Source organism: Coregonus clupeaformis, chromosome 16 (genome assembly GCF_020615455.1).
Source record: "Coregonus clupeaformis isolate EN_2021a chromosome 16, ASM2061545v1, whole genome shotgun sequence".
Taxonomy (NCBI): domain Eukaryota; kingdom Metazoa; phylum Chordata; class Actinopteri; order Salmoniformes; family Salmonidae; genus Coregonus; species Coregonus clupeaformis.
This window is the reverse complement of record NC_059207.1, coordinates 57246456-57265686: the sequence shown is the minus strand read 5'-3', so window position 1 is coordinate 57265686 and position 19231 is coordinate 57246456. Positions and strand designations below refer to the sequence as shown.

General features: G+C 42.5%; 1 protein-coding gene across 3 annotated transcripts; it reads right to left on the bottom strand.

Annotated features, from left to right (window-relative positions):
- Positions 1–1261: 1261 nt before the first annotated feature.
- si:ch73-29c22.1 (kelch-like protein 20) lies at positions 1262–18709 on the bottom strand. Of its 3 annotated transcripts, none has more exons than XM_041901634.2 (8): positions 18526–18709; positions 16429–16586; positions 14999–15182; positions 11173–11316; positions 10716–10849; positions 4321–4532; positions 3923–4029; positions 1262–2030 (listed from the first exon to the last, which is right to left on the bottom strand). In XM_041901634.2, exons 2-8 carry the CDS (start codon positions 16550–16552, stop codon positions 1952–1954), a joined length of 984 nt encoding a protein of 327 aa, XP_041757568.1. In that variant the 5' UTR covers positions 16553–16586; positions 18526–18709; the 3' UTR covers positions 1262–1951. The 3 variants fall into 3 exon arrangements, with proteins under 3 accessions (XP_041757568.1, XP_041757567.1, XP_041757569.1); XM_041901633.2 differs by lacking the exon at positions 18526–18709 and adding an exon at positions 17105–17429; XM_041901635.2 differs by lacking the exons at positions 16429–16586; positions 18526–18709 and adding an exon at positions 16246–16400.
- Positions 18710–19231: the final 522 nt, after the last annotated feature.

Here is a 19231-nt window from a genome sequence, read left to right as displayed (position 1 = left end):
GACTTTTCCATGTGAATATTAAAGTCACCAAAAATTTGAATATTATCTGCCATGACTACAAGGTCCGATAGGAATTCAGGGAACTCAGTGTGGAACTCTGTATACGGCCCAGGAGGCCTGTAAACAGTAGCTATAAAAAGTGATTGAGTAGGCTGCATAGATTTCATTACTAGAAGCTCAAAAGACACAGTCATTTTTGGGGGGGTAAATTGACATTTGCTATCGTAAATGTTAGCAACACCTCCACCTTTGCGGGATGCGCGGGGGATATGGTCATTAGTGTAACCAGGAGGAGAGGCCTCATTTAACACAGTAAATTCATCAGGCTTAAGCCATGTTTCTGTCAGGCCAATCACATCAGGATTATGATCAGTGATTAGTTAATTGACCATAACTGCCTTGGAAGTGAGGGATCTAACATTAAGTAGCCCTATTTTGAAATGTGAGATATCACAATCTCTTTCAATAATGACAGGAATGGAGGAGGTCTTTATTCCAGTGAGATTGCGAACACCGCCATGTTTAGTTTTGCTCAACCTAGATCGAGGCACAGACACGGTCTCAATGGGGATAGCTGAGCTGAATACACTGACTGTGCTAGTGGCAGACTCCACTAAGCTGGCAGACTGGCTAACAGCCTGCTGCCTGGCCTGCACCCTATCTCATTGTGGAGCTAGAGGAGTTAGAGCCCTGTCTATGTTGGTAGATAAGATGAGAGCACCCCTCCAGCTAGGAAGGAGTCTGTCACTCCTCCAACTAGTTTGACATTGGGAATGTTCTCAAATAGAAACAACGTTCTTCTGTGGGAATTTCAGTTCTTCAGCATAATCTTTCCTACGGGTTTCCTCATGGTTGTATTTAAAGTCATGTTCTCAAATTGTTCCAAGAATGTGAAGAAAACGTTCCATAAAAACCACAAGAAAACTTTAGTAACGTTCAGAGAACGTTCTAAGAATGTTATTTAAAAAACAAATACATTCTGTTCTCAGCATTAACAAGGCTGTCTCTATCCTCTATCTTGTTAAGTGTGTTCAGGTGTGTTGGCCTTGCCCACTAATTGGGTACACCTGATCTTAATGAATGCATGTTTCCTTTGAAATAGGGTCTGTTTGAATAGACAAAATAAACAGATTTGTATGCATGTTAGCTCCATCCTGATGGCGCAGTGGACTAAGGATAGTTGTTTGCATGATTAATGCCTAAGGAAATGAATTTCCAGGTTTCCTATCTATGCTTGGAGTTCAAAAAAGTTAACCCAAAATAAGATAGCAGTTTTATTAAAAGTGTTATTGAAACATTCAGTAAAAGTTTTAAGGAAGTTATTCAAAAACCTCCAAATAACCTATAATTTCTGTTCTCAGAGCATTAATAAAACCTCCCAGGAAAACATTCAAAGTCAGAACCTCCCCTAAAAGATAAACGTTCCCAGAACAGGCGACATTTTTACTTCTGTTCTCAGAACTTTTAAAAAGCTTTCAGTTTTACCGGTCAGGAAACGTATGGCTTCGTTCTCACAATCAATGTAAAACCAAAATCATACATTCCCACAACTTCCAAGGAACCAAATGTGCTAGCTGGGTAAGGTGCCGTTTGGGACACAGCCATACATTTCCTAAATGACCTTTTCTCAACCATCCTTCAACGTTCCTATTCTCAGCCTTCTGGGAAAACACCTCAACCTTTCTTGACCCTGTCTTTTCCTTCATCATACACTTATCAATAAACTATCTCTGTTGAAGAAGCATAACACTATTTACAGGAGTCTAACAGTTGCTGTTGCAGAAATTACATACAGCTTCCGCTGTATTGTCCTATGTTACATAGTCATATAATTTTATATATCATATTTGTGGTTATGATTCCTACTTGGACATACACTTTATAAATCATAAATAATATCATAATACATATTATAAATCCATAAGTTATTGTCCATCAACGTTATCTCCAGTTACAGGCTGTAACCATGTTTTGTGGTCAAAATGGCAACATGGCCTCCCGGATGTTTAGTCTTCATGCTCCCAAAGTGTCTGCAAACAAAGCAGGGAGAAGAACTTACAATATTATCTGAAAAACATAACCAAAGAAATATACTCAGAGTCTAACTGCATAAAATATGTACAGTGGCTTGCGAAAGTATTCACCCCCCTTGGCATTTTTCCTATTTTGTTGCCTTACAACCTGGAATTAAAATGGTTTTGGGGGGTGGGGGGGGTTGTATCATTTGACTTACACAACATGCCTACCACTTTGAAGATGCAAAATAATTTTTTTGTGTGAAACAAACAAGAAATAGACAAAAAAACAGAAAACTTGAGCATGCATATCTATTCACCCCCCACCCCAAAGTCAATACTTTTTAGAGCCACCTTTTGCAGCAATTACAGCTGCAAGTCTCTTGGGGTATGTCTCTATAAGCTTGGCACGTCTAGCCACTGGGATTTATGCCTATTCTTCAAGGCAAAACTGCTCCAGCTCCTTCAAGTTGGATGGGTTCCGCTGGTGTACAGCAATCTTAAAGTCATACCACAGATTCTCAATTAGATTGAGGTCTGGGCTTTGACTAGGCCATTCCAAGACATTTAAATGTTTCCCCTTAAACCACTCGAGTGTTGCTTTAGCAGTATGCTTAGGGTCCTTGTCCTGCTATGACTAAAAGACTAAAACAGGTTTCCCTCAAGAATTTCCCTATATTTAGCGCCATCCATCATTCCTCCTGACCAGTGTCCCAGTCCCTGCCGATGAAAAACATCCCACAGCATGATGCTGCCACCACCATGCTTCACTGTGGGGATGGTGTTCTCAGGGTGATGAGAGGTGTTGGGTTTGCGCCAGACATAGCGTTTTCCTTGATGGCTTAAAAGCTCAATTTTAGTCTCATCTGACCAGAGTACCTTCTTCCATATGTTTGGGGAGTCTCCCACATGCCTTTTGGCGAACACCAAACGTGTTTGCTTATATATTTTTTTGGCCACTCTTCCATAAAGCCCAGCTCTGTGGAGTGTATGGCTTAAAGTGGTCCTATGGGCAGATACTCCAATCTCCGCTGTGGAGCTTTGCAGCTCCTTCAGGGTTATCTTTGGTCTCTTTGTTGCCTCTCTGATTAATGCCTTCCTTGCCAGTTTTGGTGGGCGGCCCTCTCTTGGCAGGTTTGTTGTGGTGCCATATTCTTTCCATTTTTTAATAATGGATTTAATGGTGCTCCGTGGGATGTTCAAAGTTTTGAATATTTTTTTAGAACCCAAACCTGATCTGTACTTCTCCACAACTTTGTCCCTGACCTGTTTGGAAAGCTCCTTGGTCTTCATGGTGCCACATGCTTGGTGGTGCCCCTTGCTTAGTGGTGTTGCAGACTCTGGGGCCTTTCAAAACAGGTGTATATATACTAAGATCATGTGACAGATCATGTGACACTTAGATTGCACACAGGTGGACTTTCTTCAACAAATTATGTGACTTCTGAAGGTAATTGGTTGCACCAGATCTTATTTAGGGGCTTCATAGCAAAGGGGGTGAATACATATGCACGCACCACTTTTCCGTTGTTTATTTTTTTAGAGTTTTTTGAAACAAGTTATTTTTTAAATTTTACTTCACCAATTTGGACTATTTTGTGTATGTCCATTACATAAAATCCAAAATAAAATTCATTTAAATTACAGGTTGTAATGTAAAAAAATAGGAAAAATGCCAAGGGGGATGAATACTTTTGCAAGGCTCTGTATAAGAGTCTCCTCTTTCATAAGAACTTGGCTGATGATGAGCCTTAGCCGCAGAGAGTATGCAAATAGAACAGTCTTAAAAGCAGCTCCAGTGCACAACTATAGTAGTTACTGGTCTTTCTCTTCCCACAATGTAAAGCATATTCCTTGATTGACTAAATACAACTGATTGTGCCCACTCCCCTTATTACAGTACATACCTCCATGTGTTTGACTCGTGGTTGTAGACTTCTATTGTTTTCAGATTGGTAATGCCATCAAAGCCTCCTACAGCCAACAACGACCCGTTGAACACCATCAGGGACATCTGAAAAGGACAGACCGGAAAGGAGCACCAGTGAGCCACAAGAGCTAATGTGAAAGGTTGATTCAGCAAGATGATATCATCATAAACAATAAGTCCATTTCCCACTTACAGACATCAACATTAACAGTAACCAAATCTGACAAGGGTGTAATTATTGGCTCTTAGAAAGGCTGTGTGCTAAGAGACAGTAATGGGCGTCTTGGGAGATCTGGGAACTGTTGATGTTGATGTGGGAAGTCGTCCAATGACCAAGAGGGTAGCCAAAAAGGATTTGTGTGACCGATCACTTACATTGTTCCTCTTGCACCTCATGTGTTTGACGGGGGTCCATCTCAGAGCGTCTGGATCAAACTTCTCTGCAGTGCTGAGCTCCAGGTTGAGGTCATCCCGGCCTCCGGTCACAAACAGACGTCCCAGGTACACACAGCAGCCGGCGTTCTCTCTAGCGGTCAGCATGGGGGGGCACACATACCACGTCCCATCCAAGGGATTAAAACGCTCCACTGGGGATCACAGAACACAGACATGTACAGGTCAAAAACAGATACAGGCCACGAAAAACACACAGACCTTGAAACAGACACAGGGCAGACACTTGGTCATGGATGAGGTCATTTAGGGGGAAATACAGAGACAGCACCAATGATATTGCCACAACAGCACAATTCAATTACTGTTGTTATAGTGGGCTAAATCTCACTGAAATAGAATTAAACAGGTTATTGGATTCTTACTGGTTCTTCTGCAGTTACTGTAACCTGTGTTGTCAGATTCCTGCCCAGCTGGCACATAACGTTCTGAGAACCATATGTTTCTTAGAGCTTGGTGAGAGCGTGGTTGTCCTATGGTTATTTTGCATACAACCTTCCCACAACTTTCTGAGAATGGTACAGGATAGTTGCTTGGCTTTGGAACATTCTCAGCACATTTAAGGAACTTTGCAAAGAAAAACATTTTTCTTGGTATTTCATTACATTAACAGAATGTTTCCAAAAAGTTCAAACATGGTTACATTTAATTCCATTTTTGTTAATGTTCTAGGAACGTTCTCCATCTGGTTTGACATTGTTAATGTTCTCAAATAGTGCCAAGAATGTTAAGAAACAACGTTGTTCTTTGGGAATTTCAGTACTTCAGCGTAATGTTTCCTACAGGTTCCCTCATGGTTCTATTTAAAGTCATGTTCTCAGATTGTTCCGAGAACATTAAGAAACAACGTTCTTCTGTGGGAATTTCAGTACTTCCGCAGAACATTCCACACAAGTTGTGATTTGTAATAGCAACATGTACAGTACCAGTCAAAGGTTTGGACACACCTACTCAGTCAAGGGTTTTTCTTTATTTTGTACTATTTTCTACATTGTAGAATAATAGTGACGACATCAAAACTATGAAATAACACATATGGAATCATGTAGTAACAAAATAAGTGTTAAACAAATCAAAATATATTTTATATTTGATATTTTTCAAATAGCCACCCTTTGCCTTTATCACAGCTTTGCACACTTTTGTTACATTACAGCCTTATTCTAAAATTGATTAAATTGTTTGTATTTTATCCTCATCAATCTACACACACAATATCCCATACTAACAAAGCAAAAACAGGGTTTTAGAAATCTTTGCAAATTCATAAAAAATGAAATATCACATTTACATAAGTATTCAGACCCTTTACTCAGTACTTTGTTGAAACACTTTTGGCAGCGATTACAGCCTCAAGTCTTCTTGGGTATGACGCTACAAGCTTGGCACACCTGTATTTGGGGAGTTTCTCCCATTCTTCTCTGCAGATCCTCTCAAGCTCTGACAGGTTGGACGTGGAGCGTCGCTGCACAGCTATTTTCAGGTCTCTCCAGAGATGTTTGATCGGGTTTAAGTCCGGGCTCTGGCCACTCATGGACATTCAAAGACTTGTCCCGAAGCCACTCCTGCATTGTCTTGGCTGTGTGCTTAGGGTCGTTGTCCTCTTGGAAGGTGAACCTTCGCCCCAGTCTGAGGTCCTGAGCTCTCTGGAGCAGGTTTTCATCAAGGATCTCTCTGTACTTTGCTCCGTTCATTTTTCCCTTGATCCTGACTAGTCTCCCAGTCCTTGCCGCTGAAAAACATCCCCACAGCATGATGCTGCCACTACCATGCTTCACCGTAGGGATGGTGCCAGGTTTCCTCCAGATGTGACGCTTGGCATTCAGGCCAAAGAGTTCAATCTTGGTTTCATCAGACCAGAGAATCTTGTTTCTCATGGTCTGAGAATCCTTTAGGTGCCTTTTGGCAAACTCCAAGCGGGCTGTAATGTGCCTTTTACTGAGGAGTGGCTTCCGTCTGGCCACTCTACCATAAAGGCCTGATTGGTGGAGTGCTGCAGAGATGGTTGTCCTTCTGGAAGGTTCTCCCATCTTCACAGAGGAACTCTGGATCTCTGTCAGAGTGACCATCGGGTTCTTGGTCACCTCCCTGACCAAGGCCCTTCTCCCCCGATTGCTCAGTTTGGCCGGGCGGCCAAACTTCTTCCATTTAAGAATGATGGAGGCCACAGTGTTCTTGGGGAGCTTCAATGCTGCAGAAATGTTTTTGTACCCTTCCTCAGATTAGTGCCATGACACAATCCTGTCTAAGAGCTCTACGGACAATTTCTTCGACCTCATGGCTTGGTTTTTGCTCTGACATGCACTGTCAACTGTGGGACCTTATATAGACAGGTGTGTGCCTTTCCAAATAATGTCCAATCAATTGAATTTACCACAGGTGGACTCCATTCAAGTTGTAGATGATCAAGGATGATCAATGGAAACAGGATGCACCGGAGCTCAATTTCGAGTCTCTTAGCAAGGGGTCTGAATACTTATGTAAATAAGGTATTTCTGTTTTTTACTTTTAATACATTTGCAAACATTTCTAAAAAACTGTTTTCACTTCGTCATTATGGGGTATTGTGTGTAGATTGATGAGGGGGAAAAAATTATTTAATCAATTTTAGAATAAGGCTGTAACGTAACAAAATGTGGAAAAAGGGAAGGGGTCTGAATACTTTCCGAATGCACTGTAGACGATTGCTTTTATGATCTGGACGGGTTCCGAAATTAAATGAATTTCTTAATTACATGAACTCTAGAGTACAATCATTTTCCTTCACTATGTAAAATAACATTAACTCTATACATTTCTTAGATGTACTTGTTAGAAAGAAGGGACAATCTCTAAGTACTACAGTTTACAGAAAACCTACAGATAAAAATACCAAATTGACATCTTTTAGTTATCACTCTCTCCACCTAAAAAGAGTTTTACCAGTAAGCCAACTTCGTAGACTGCATAGCATCTTTGATACAGAAGAAGAATATGATAGACAATCAAATTCTGTCACAGAAGCTAGTTACTTAATACATCGCAACAAAAACAGAAGAAACAGTTTCTGTAAACTATATACTGTACTTACTTTCAATGATAGCCTTAATGGCATCAAGTCTATTGCCAATAAACATGGGCACATATTATCATCTGACTTTTCTTTAAATTCTGCCTTCCAGAATCCCCCTTTATTCACCAACAAACGATCAAGAAATATATCAAACATATTGGTTAAATGTGATGTGTTCAGACAGAGAAAAGAGGCATTCATAAAAAGATTCGTCCCCTGTAGATCTTGTACTTCTTGTATCACCATAAGGAAATGTTCTAACTTAGTATGCCCTCAGACCTCTAGGACCTATGAGATAAAGTCATGTATAGCTTGCACCACTAAAGGAGTTATATGTTAAAGTGTTCTTGTAATATGATTTATATTGGAAAAACATCCCGCGCCTTGAAAGTTCGTCTTGGAGAGCATAAATCCACTGTTAGACGTCGAGATATCACCTCGCCAGTAGCGAGACACTTTGTAGAACAAAATCATTATTTTAATGAATTGCGTTGCGCCAGGATCGAAAAAGTTCATCCACCACATAGAGGTGACTATGACAACAAATGACTCCAAAGAGAAGCCATGTGGCTATATCAATTACATTCTGTATCTCCACACGGTTCAAAATGTTTGACTTAAGCAATGTTCTCAGAATGTTCATAGAATGTATGGTTCTCTTTTATGTCAGTTCTACATATTAACATGAATTATTTCTAAATTCCGTTCTCAGAACATGAAGAAAACTTTCCATGAAAACCACAAGAAAACTTTAATAACGTTCAGAAAATGTTCAGAATGTTATTTAAAACATATACATTCCGTTCTCAGCGTCAACAAAACTCTTTATCCTCTATCTTGTTAAGTGTGTTCAGGTGTGTTGGCGGCGCCCACTAAATGGCTTTGGGAAACCCTGGCTTAGTGGACTAATTTCAGAGATAGAGAACAGGTTTGAATCTCACTGATGCTGTGTCACAATGAAAAATACTGTTTGCATGATTAATGCCAAAGCAAATGTATTTCCACGTGTCCTACTGAATCTGTGCTTGGAATTCAAAACATTTAACCCAAAATAAACTAGCAGTGCTATTAAAGTTTTATTGAAACATTCAGTGAAAGTTTTAAGGAATTTATTCAAAAACCTCCAAATAACCTTTACATTTCATTCTTAGTGTTAAAGGTCCAATGCAGACGTTTTTATCTCAATATCAAATCATTTCTGAGTAACAATTAGGTACCTTACTGTGACTGTTTTCAATAAAAAATTGTCAAAAATAAACAAAAATAGCTTCTTAGCAAAGAACAATTTCACAAACAACTGTCTGAGTAGCTGTTATTGGCAGAGAAGTTTGGAACTCACTTTCTTTTTTTCCCGTTGTGATTTATACCCCTTTTTTCTCCCCAATTTTGTGATTATGATCTTGTCTCATCGCTGCAACTCCCCAACGCGCTCGGGAGAGGCAAAGGTCGAGTCATGCGTCCTCCGAAACATGACCTGCCAAGCCGTGCTTCTTAACACCCGCTCGCTTAACCCGGAAACCATCTGCACCAATGCGTCGGAGGAAACACTGTTCAACTGAAGTCCGAAATCAGCCTGCAGGCAACCGTCCCTCCACAAGGAGTCGCTAGAGCGCGATGAGCCAAGTAAAGCTCCCCCAGCCAAACCCTCCCCTAACCCGGATGATGCTGGGCCAATTGGGCGCCGCCCTATGGGACTATGGGATCAAACCCCAGGCTGTAGTGACGCGTTAGACCTCTGCGCCACTCGGAGGCCCTGGAACTCTCTTTCTTATTGGTCTATTAACTAATTTATCACATGGTGATGTCACCTGGCAGGCCAAGTAAATGATTAATAATAATAATAATAAAATAATAATAATAATAATAACCATAACAAAACTTTCACAACATTTAGAGAATTTAATTACCTGCAAATAACCTATTCTTTTTTGTTCTCAAAGCGTTAATAAAACCTCCCAGGAAAACTTTCAGGGAACCAGAGTAAAATGTTCTCAGAACCTCCCTACAACCTAAAAATGAAAGTTCCCAGAACAGGCGAAAATGTCACTTATGTTTTCAGAACGTTTAAAAAACATTCAGTTTTACCGGTCAGGAAACGCATGGCTTAGTTCCCAAAACCAATGTGAATCCAAAAACATACGTTCCAAAAACTTCCAAGGAACCAAATGTGCTAGCTGTATGTGTTCTTTCTAGCAAAACCCCTAGTGTCTGGGTTTTATGAAAGCTGAAAAGCTTATGGGAATTTTCACAGACAGAAATAAGCGCAGACAAGTGGCAACACAACATAACCCTCCCACGTGTATCTCTGGCAGACTCAGAGGGCCCAAGTATGTGTGTGTGTGTATATGTGTGTACTGTGTGTGTGTGTGTGTGTACGGTCTGTCTGTGTGTGTGCGTGTGTGTACTGGGTGTGTGTGTGCGTGTGCGTGAATGGAAGCGTGTGTGTGTTGGTACCAGATAAAATGTCACATTGTTATGCATGACCAAAACTCTGCTACATTTTGAAGAGTGGTGTTAAAGTAAATGCGTTCCTCTGGACAGCAACACATGCAAACAAACATCTACAACCTTAAAATGTAGAGGCCTTATACTGTAAGTAGAACCAGGAGTTTTTTCTGACCATGTGACCTCACCAAGAAAAACTTTGTGTCACGCCCTGGCTCTGGGGACACTTGTATGTTGAGCCAGGGTGTGCATTTCATTTGTTTATCTAGTATGTGTATTTCTATGTTGGCCTGAGTGGCTCCCAATCAGAGGCAACGAGTGTCAGCTGTCGTTGGTTGTCTCTGATTGGGAGCCATATTTAAACTGTCTGTTTCCCATTTGTGTTGGTGGGATCTTGTTTCAAGTCTGGTTATGTTAGACCGTGAACTGTCACGTATCGTTTGTTGTTTTGATCGTGTCTCTAATTAAAGAGTATGTTTGCCTGCAACGCTGCGCCTTGGTCCTCCTCTTTGGTAGACGATCGTGACACTTTGGGCCCTTCCTGTGATGCGTCCAGAGATCAGACGTCGAAAGAGCCCTGAAGCGCAGACACAGGTCAACCATACAGTCTGTCCTAATTAGGGTTGCAGGTTTTCCAGAATTCCTGGTTGATGGATCCCACATTTCTTGCTTATTCCCTCCTGATTCCAGGAATCTTCCAATCTGGTTTTCTGGAAAACCTGGTAATTTAGGAAAAGTTGCCAGACTTTTGCAACCCTAGTCCTAATGTTGTACATTGAGTAGGGTATGCCTATCTGTTAGCTTATTGTTTTATTTATACCTGTGTTCATGGGTACGTCTCCATCGCTGCCTCCAATCACGTACAGGAGACCATCCATCACAGCAGCAGCTGCCCCACTACGCCGGCTCAGCATCGGAGCCTGCTTCGTCCAGCTGTTCATTTTGGGATTATACCTGGTGGAATACGAAGAATATACAAACATTATATTTACAGAACAAAACTAAGATTCCTATGAGCATTAGTGAGACAGAGATACTGAAACTATGTCTAAATACATCGTTCAATTCTCCCTTTCCTATGTCCGTCATTAGATGTCTGATCAAAAAGCCTGTCAAAGGTCAACAGGTCAAACCTTGTTATCTTTCTGTCATCTACAGTATTCAGGTAATTCACAGAAAGGAAGTATCTAAAGAATACTTAGACATGGCCCTGGCCTTTGTTATTATTTGTCTATCTTGCAACCATCGTGCAACAACTCATGATAATATGGCGTTACCTCTCAACAGTGTTGGTGCAGACCATGCCGTCGTACCCTCCGAGGGCGTACAGGTATCCGTCCATCTCCACCAGACACACTCCGCTGCGGGGGCTGCTCAGGGGGGCCACGTCGTTACTCCAGGTATTAGTTTGTGGGTCGTACCTGCAGAGGGAGGGAAGGGAGAGAGAGAGAAGGGGGGGGTTTAGCCTCATGTTTTAGATAAAGCTGGTAAAGACCTGTCTGGTGAACTGGGTTAGCAAAGGGAATGATGGATGATAATGCTGTTAATAATTAGTTATCACCATCTCGATCAATGTGATACAAAAAGACTGAAACGTCGCTCTGAGGAGTGTGCTGTTTAGAGATAGTTAAGAGAAATCCCCAAGACACTGACTTAGGTATGAGGAGCAAAATAAACTGTCAATGATCTGTCGTAAATTATAGCTCTACTGCAAAAGTAAACCCTGAGTTGGAAATCAAACATTGTGTTTAGTGTATTAGTTAATTGTTCGGAAGTAGCACAGATTGCCCGCAGAGACACATCTTCTCCCTCCTGCAGGGCAGTTAAAAAGTAAAAAAATGTATGCACTCACTACTGTAAATCGCTCTGGATAAGAGTGTCTGCTAAATGACAAAAAAACATAATAACAATAATAATGGGAAACCCAGCATGAGGACTAATCAAATGATGAGATCCCTGAGAGCCAGAGCCCAGGGCTTGAATGCTACTCTCTACTGCTCTCTGCTGCTGTCTGCTTTCTCTGCTCTGCCGTCAAGCAGACATATGGGAGTAATCGTCCAGACCGATAAGAAAAGGATGAGGGAACACTACCCGCAAGGGATTGTCTCTAGTTTCCAGGAGGTGGAAGATTGTGGAGCAGAGAGGGGGAGTACTGGTCTGCAGAATTGGCGCCGGAGGAGACGGCTGCTGTTTTACGGGCTCCTAACCAATTGTGCTATTGTGTCTGTTTTTTTCACGTTATTTGTAACTTATTTTGTACATAATGTTTCTGTCACCGTCTCGTATGACCGAAATGAGCTTCTGGATATCAGGACAGCGATTACTCACCTCGTACTGGACAAAAATATTTTTTCTTTAACGAGTCGGACGCAAAGGATTTTCTTCAGACACCCGACAAGGCCCAAATCCCTGTCATTCGCATGAGAAAGAGACGGAGATATCGGGGATGTAGGTCGGGGTGCCTTGTAAGGATCCGAGGGTGAGTGTGTAATCTGCCTCTGCCATCAGTCATATTAGCCAACGTACAATCATTGGATAACAAAATAGACTAACTAACATCACAGATATCCTACCATCGGGACATTAAAAACGGTAATATCTTATGTTTCACCGTTTCACCGTTTCACCGTGGCTGAACGACGACATGGATAGCATACAGCTGGCGGGATATAAACTGCATCGGCAAGATAGAACAGGGGTGGCGGTCTGTGTATATTTGTAAACAACAGCTGGTGCACGAAATCTAATATTAAAGAAGTCTCAAGGTTTTGCTCGGTAGAGTATCTCATGATAAGCTGTAGACCAAATGATTTACCAAATGAGTTTTAATCTATATTTTTCATAGCTGTCTATTTACCACCACAAACCGATGCTGGCACTAAGACCACTCTCAATGAGCTGTATAAGGCCATAAGCAAACAGGAAAACGCTCATCCAGAGGTGGCGCTCCTAGTGGCCGGGGACTTTAATGCAGGGAAACTTAAATCCGTCTTACCTCATTTCTACCAGCATGTTAAATGTGCAACCAGAGGGAAAAAAACTCTCAACCACATTTACTCCACACACTGAGACACGTACAAAGCTCTCCCTCGCCCTCCATTTGGCAAATCTGACCATAACTCTATCCCCTGATTCCTGCCCACAATCAAAAACTAAAGCAGGAAGCACCAGTGACTCGGTTAATAAGGAAGTGGTCAGATGATGCAGATGCTGAACTACAGGACTGTTTTGCTAGCACAGACTGGAATTTGTTCCGGGATTCTTCCGATGGCATTGAGGAGTACACCACATCAGTCACTGGTTTCATCAATAAGTGCATCAATGACGTCGTCCCCACAGTGACCGTACGTACATACCCCAACCAGAAGCCATGGATTACAGGCAACATCCGCACTGAGCTCAAGGGTAGAGCTGCCGCTTTCAAGGAGCGGGACTCTAACCGGGACGCTTATAAGAGATCCCGCTATGCCCTCCGACAAACCATCAAACAGGCAAAGCGTCAATACAGGACTAAGATTTAATTGTACTTCACCGGCTCCAACGCTCGTCAGATGTGGCAGGGCTTGCAAACTATTACAGACTACAAAGGGAAGCACAGCTGTGAGCTGCCCAGTGACATGAGCCTACCAGACGAGATAAATTACTTCTATGCTTGCTTCAAGGCAAGCAACACTAAAGCATGCGTGAGAGCATCAGCTGTTCCAGACGACTGTGTGATCACGCTCTCCGTAGCCAATGTGAGTAAGACCTTTAAACAGGTCAACATTCACAAGGCCGCAGGGCCAGACGGATTACCAGGACGTGTACTCCAAGCATGCGCTGACCAACTGGCATGTGTCTTCACTGACATTTTCAACCTATCCCTGTCTAAGTCTGTAATACCAACATGTTTCAAGCAGACCACCATAGTCCCTGTGCCCAAGAACACTAAGGTAACCTGCCTAAATGACTACCGACCCATAGCACTGTGCTTTGAAAGGCTGGTCATGGCTCACATCAACAACATTATCCCAGAAACCCTAGACCCACTCCAATTTGCATTCTGCCCCAACAGATCCACAGATGATAGAATCTCAATTGCACTCCACACTGCCTTTTCCCACCTGGACAAAAGGAACACTTACTACAGCTCAGCGTTCACCACCACAGTGCCCTCAAAGCTCATCACTAAGCTAAGTACCCTGGGACTAAACACCTCCCTCTGCAACTGGATCCTGGACTTCCTGACGGGCCACCCCCAGGTGGTAAGGGTAGGTAACAACACGTCTGCCACGCTGATCCTCAACACGGGGGCCCCTCAGGGGTGCGTGCTCAGTCCCCACCTGTACTCCCTGTTCACCCATGACTGCATGGCCAGGCACGGCTCCAACACCATCATTAAGTTTACTGACGACACAACAGTGGTAGGCCTGATCACCGACAACGATGAGACAGCCTATAGGGAGGAGGTCAGAGACCTGGCCGTGTGGTGCCAGGATAACAACCTCTCCCTCAACGTGATCAAGACAAAGGAGATGATTGTGGACTACAGGAAAAAGAAGTAGACCGAGCACGCTCCCATTCTCATCAACGGGGCTGTAGTGGAACAGGTTGAGAGCTTCAAGTTCCTTGGTGTCCACATCACTAACAAACTATCATGGTCAAAACACAGCAAGACAGTCGTGAAGAGGGCACAACAAAGCCTATTCCCCCTCAGGAGACTGAAAAGATTTGGCATGGGTCCTCAGATCCTCAAAAAGATCTACAGCTGCACCATCGAGAGCATCCTGACTGGTTGCATCACTGCCTGGTATGTCAACTGCTCGGCCTCTGACCGCAAGGCACTACAGAGGGTAGTGCGTACAGCCCAGTACATCACTGGGGCCAAGCTTCCTGCCATCCAGGACCTCTATACCAGGTGGTGTCAGAGGAAGGCCCTAAAAATGGTCAAAGACTCCAACCACCCTAGTCATAGACTGTTCTCTCTGCTACCGCATGGCAAGCGGTACTGGAGCGCCAAGTCTAGGTCCAAAAGGCTTCTTAACAGCTTCTACCCCCAAGCCATAAGACTCCTGAACAGCTAATCAAATGGCTACTCGGGCAGCCATCTTGAAACGCCTTTACCTCTCCACATTGCTTTTGTAGGTGACGCCATCGGACCCGCCCACTGTGTAGATCTTCCCATACAGGCCGCACACGGCCACGTTACCACGGTGATTGATCATGGAGGCCATGTTCTTCCACTCATTCTCCAGGGGGCAGAACTGTTCCACTGGGCAGGAGGGGTCCTCTTGGGTCCAGCCGCCCACTGACAGGAGATACAAGGAGAGATGCATTTGTGAGTCAAACCAGTTAAGGAGTTTGTTACTTTATTGACAGGCCTATATTTAACTGGTACTATTGAGACTCATAATTAGAATTGTAATGACTTCGTAATTTCCATATGATTGCTCCTCTGTTTCTTTGAGATTAATTATAACGAGTACTGTATATCATTTTGTCAATATTCAATACCACTATTAAGAGGACTACTCACAACTAAGGCTCACTCACTTACTACTACCTAACCGTTTTACCTAGGATATCTAAAGCACTAATTAAAAATCGTTGCATTCTCAAAAACACTGCAGAGTTTTTTTTAGTTCATCATTCACACCCATAAGCGGCAGTTCCTTATTCAGACAATTAATATGATCTGTCCTCTCCAAAAATACCAGTCCTTAATGCCTAAGGGTAGGGAGAATTTATGGATGTGTCACCCTCTCACTCTCAGGCCTGAACACTTAGCACTTAATGCCCTGGTCCTATCTTCCAGCTCAGCTGCCTGACCACTGTATGACGTGTCACTGTAAAGCAGAGGTACACAGTGTGTCATTCCTCCATGTCAAGTGAACATATCCAGTGAGGCCCCGCACTAAGCACAAAGATAAAGCTGTTTAATTTGCAGTGCTTACCCCAAAAAGTATTGCAGACTAAAGTTCAGAAATGTGTTGAGAGATATGGTGCAGTTTGTTCTTTCTTTACATTTATTGAATTCAATATATTTCAGCCATCCCCCAGGAACATATCTACCAAGTGTCAAACTGCATAGCAATGGTATTGCAAGAACATATCAAGTTTTTACAATGCATCAGAGTTTTGAAGATTTTTTTACATTGAACATGCTACCACAATAAATTCATTTTAATTGTATGAAGAGTAACTTGGTGCCTTAAAAAAAAAATCAAATTACCCCTTAAACCAAAGAGCACCTATATTCTACATTTAGTAAGATCTAGTTCACATGCCGCTTTTCCAATTTTGCTTTTTTTCTCTCTACAGGATTTCACGTTTATCTAAATTGTCATGACGTGCCATAGACACAAACATACCTGTATATAACATTTGGCATCCAACTTTTCCTTTGGAGTTACGCAGTGGCATTTTCCTTAATATATGGTTAACGTATTTTCCTTAACGTATGGTACATATAACCTACACTATGGCAGTCTGCAGAGTAACTGACCACATAAGTTGAACATAGGTGAGCACATCTTTGAGGGGGAGTTACTGACCTATGTACATGATGTCGTTGAACACCTCTCTAGGGGGGAGTTTGGAGTGTTGTCTGCGCAGGGACATAGAGCTCGGGATGCCATGGCGACCACCGACCCCCCCTCGTCTGTCTTTGTGCATCATGACCTCCTGTGTGTCTGGTTCTCCAAGGGCCTCCCTGACACACCACACACACCACACACACCACACACACACAGGAGCAGAATGAAAGGTCATGTAATGGTTAGTAATAATTTATGTTTACCATCTTCAAATTACCTGATATTTACTCATTTCAGATTCATTACAGACTTTATAAGCTGTCACCAATAGGTCAAATATGCACACCCTGTACATACCAATATACTGTACTCATCACACTTCATTTTTATCAAGCATAACATTCCTCAGCTTTCAAAAGTGCATCCCGAGAAACAGGAAAACGTCTCCGTACTGTGGCATTTTCTTGGACACTATAAACTGCACCGTCTTACCAGTGATACTTTAACTACCGCAACAGCCATCACCGCATGTTTTCTCATTCACCACTGTGCCTTCTCTCTTATGCAGAAGACACTCTGATTAGAAAACATCCACATTAAGATTCAGAGATGCTTAACAGTGACAGTCATTCATTCATTACAAACATAAAAATGCACACATACACCACACAACTCCAAGAATTACTAGAATTACCCTTGTTCATTGTACACTCCCATGTCACCTCAGCTCTCAGGTCAGGTCTCCAGCAACAATATATTTTCTTTTGACACCTTGACAGCTAGTCAAATTCTCTTTCACAGTCTTGTCTATCTATAGGAGTTCACTTCAGCTCACTCTCTGCTGCCTGAAGTCTATCTTCTTGCCCAGCCCAATCTACTGACTGATATAGTTTACTGCTCAGTTTGCTGCTCCCTAAAGTCGAATACTGATAACCCCAAGAGCCAGAGCCTGCCACCTCTACCCTGAGATACATCTATTTCTGCCCCTTCTACCCTGCCCAGCAGCCATACCAGCCACCAGCTGTGCCGTCCTGACTCATACATCCCGAAAGCCTGCTGAAACCCTAAGCCCCGTCAATGCTTCTTTAGAATCCACATGCTTCTTTAGACTCTGTATGATTCAGAATTGACCGGATTCCATTCCAAAGAGCACCGACAGGAATGTCTCTGTCCAGACTTAGAGGACTAGTGGTGTCATACATACAGACATAGAGTAAAGAGATGGATTGAAGAAGAGAGATAGAGAGTGTCTGTGTTGAAGATATACTTTATATTGCTGGACACTACCGGAGATCTTTTGTCCTTTTGCGAAACAGTACAAAGCAGTGGAGTGGTGAAATTCATAGTCACCATATCGCCACAGGGGCATAGAGCTGTTATTGTCTGACCTGACCCTATCAGCTCTCCCTCTGAACCTTTCACTCTCCCTGATCCTCCCCTAACGCGCCCATAGCGACCTTTGACCTGTATGTCCATTTATATTTCTATGGCCACCGCAGAAATACCTAAAGTAGTCTGAATATTTCCTTTAATGTGGGTCAAAAGAGTCACTGCTAAAAAAAACAGATCAGTATCACTGTTATCTACCCAAACAGCAGATAGCTTCACCATTGTGGGCAACTACCGACCAGAGTTACTGTTCGGGGCAGATGGTGAAGTACCTGGACAACGTAGCTCACTGGGTAAGATCGACGTTATGCTTAATCAGCTTTGAAATCATCTGCTGAGCCAGACAGTGACACAACATATTGGCGTAGTTGGCTTCCAACTCCTATTTTTACATTAGGTTAAAATGTTAATTAACCTTTGCAGCATGTTCATCAGCTAATATGAACTGCCAATACTGGATGAAATATGAATGATGCATCAGCCAGCCTCAAGGGATTTACTTTAACAACATGCCTTAGACTGTAAAACAGCAGAACCAAGGACTCACCTAGTTTGGGAATTTCAATATTCATGCAGATTTAAAAACCATAGCATACACAGCTTATAAACATACATGCTCAAGGCATCATCATTTATAGATGGACTTTGGGGAGAGTTGGGAGAGTTTTTTCCTCTTGGCAGAAAATGTCTAATAGAAATGAAATGAACACATAGACAAACACTCACCAGAGAGCAACACCTCCGGTATATTGGCCAATGACTCAACGAGGCCTGTAAAATTAATCCAATAATACAGACACCCAAGGTCTGAAAAATCAAGTGTGAAAGTACTATCTAGTTCCTGTTATTCTCCAGGTGTAAATAGTAGTTTAGCCTCTTGTGTATAACAGTCTAGATGTTCCCCAAAGCCCCACGACAGTCCTGAGCCCAAGTCCTGGGAACCATCAATGAGCCCAAAACCCTCATACGAGGCCTTTAATGTTGTCACTTATGCAACCCTGGCCCTTGGCAGCACCCACCTCAAGGCGTAGTCTAAGGATCTAGTCTTTCCATTTCCATCGTAAACCGGGCACTATTTTTATTTTTCAGGAAGCCAAAGGGTTCTGTGGAGGACGTTAAGTTAATGCTGACACTTAAATTTCATTTCGATTTTACAGGTGGAAAAATGCAGATGGTAAGGTGCTCTCTACTGAACTATTAAAATCTTACTCTGGCCAGAAAGAAAGGAACACACCTGTATAGTGCCAGCCTTTCCACCCTCTTCAGTGGTTTTTATATGGAAATAAATACTTTATATTGAACAGAATGAGGGAAAGCTATGTCTTAAACAATCTGAAAAATAGGGATTTAATATAGTTTAATAGAGGAAAGGGGATCGTGTACTGTCCCACCGCCATGTGCAATGGAGTTTCTCACTCACTGCCTGACACTC

Bases quoted from the DNA above. Each gene is read 5' to 3' on its own strand.
- si:ch73-29c22.1 (XM_041901633.2), bottom strand. From the start codon at position 17,127: ATGGGAGTGTACAATGAACAAGG. The intron at 11,317-14,998 runs GTAAAGGCGTTT...CTCCCTCTGCAG, and splicing joins TACAAAAGCAATGTGGAGAG to GTACGACCCACAAACTAATA. The intron at 10,850-11,172 runs GTAACGCCATAT...GTATTCCACCAG, and splicing joins TGCACCAACACTGTTGAGAG to GTATAATCCCAAAATGAACA.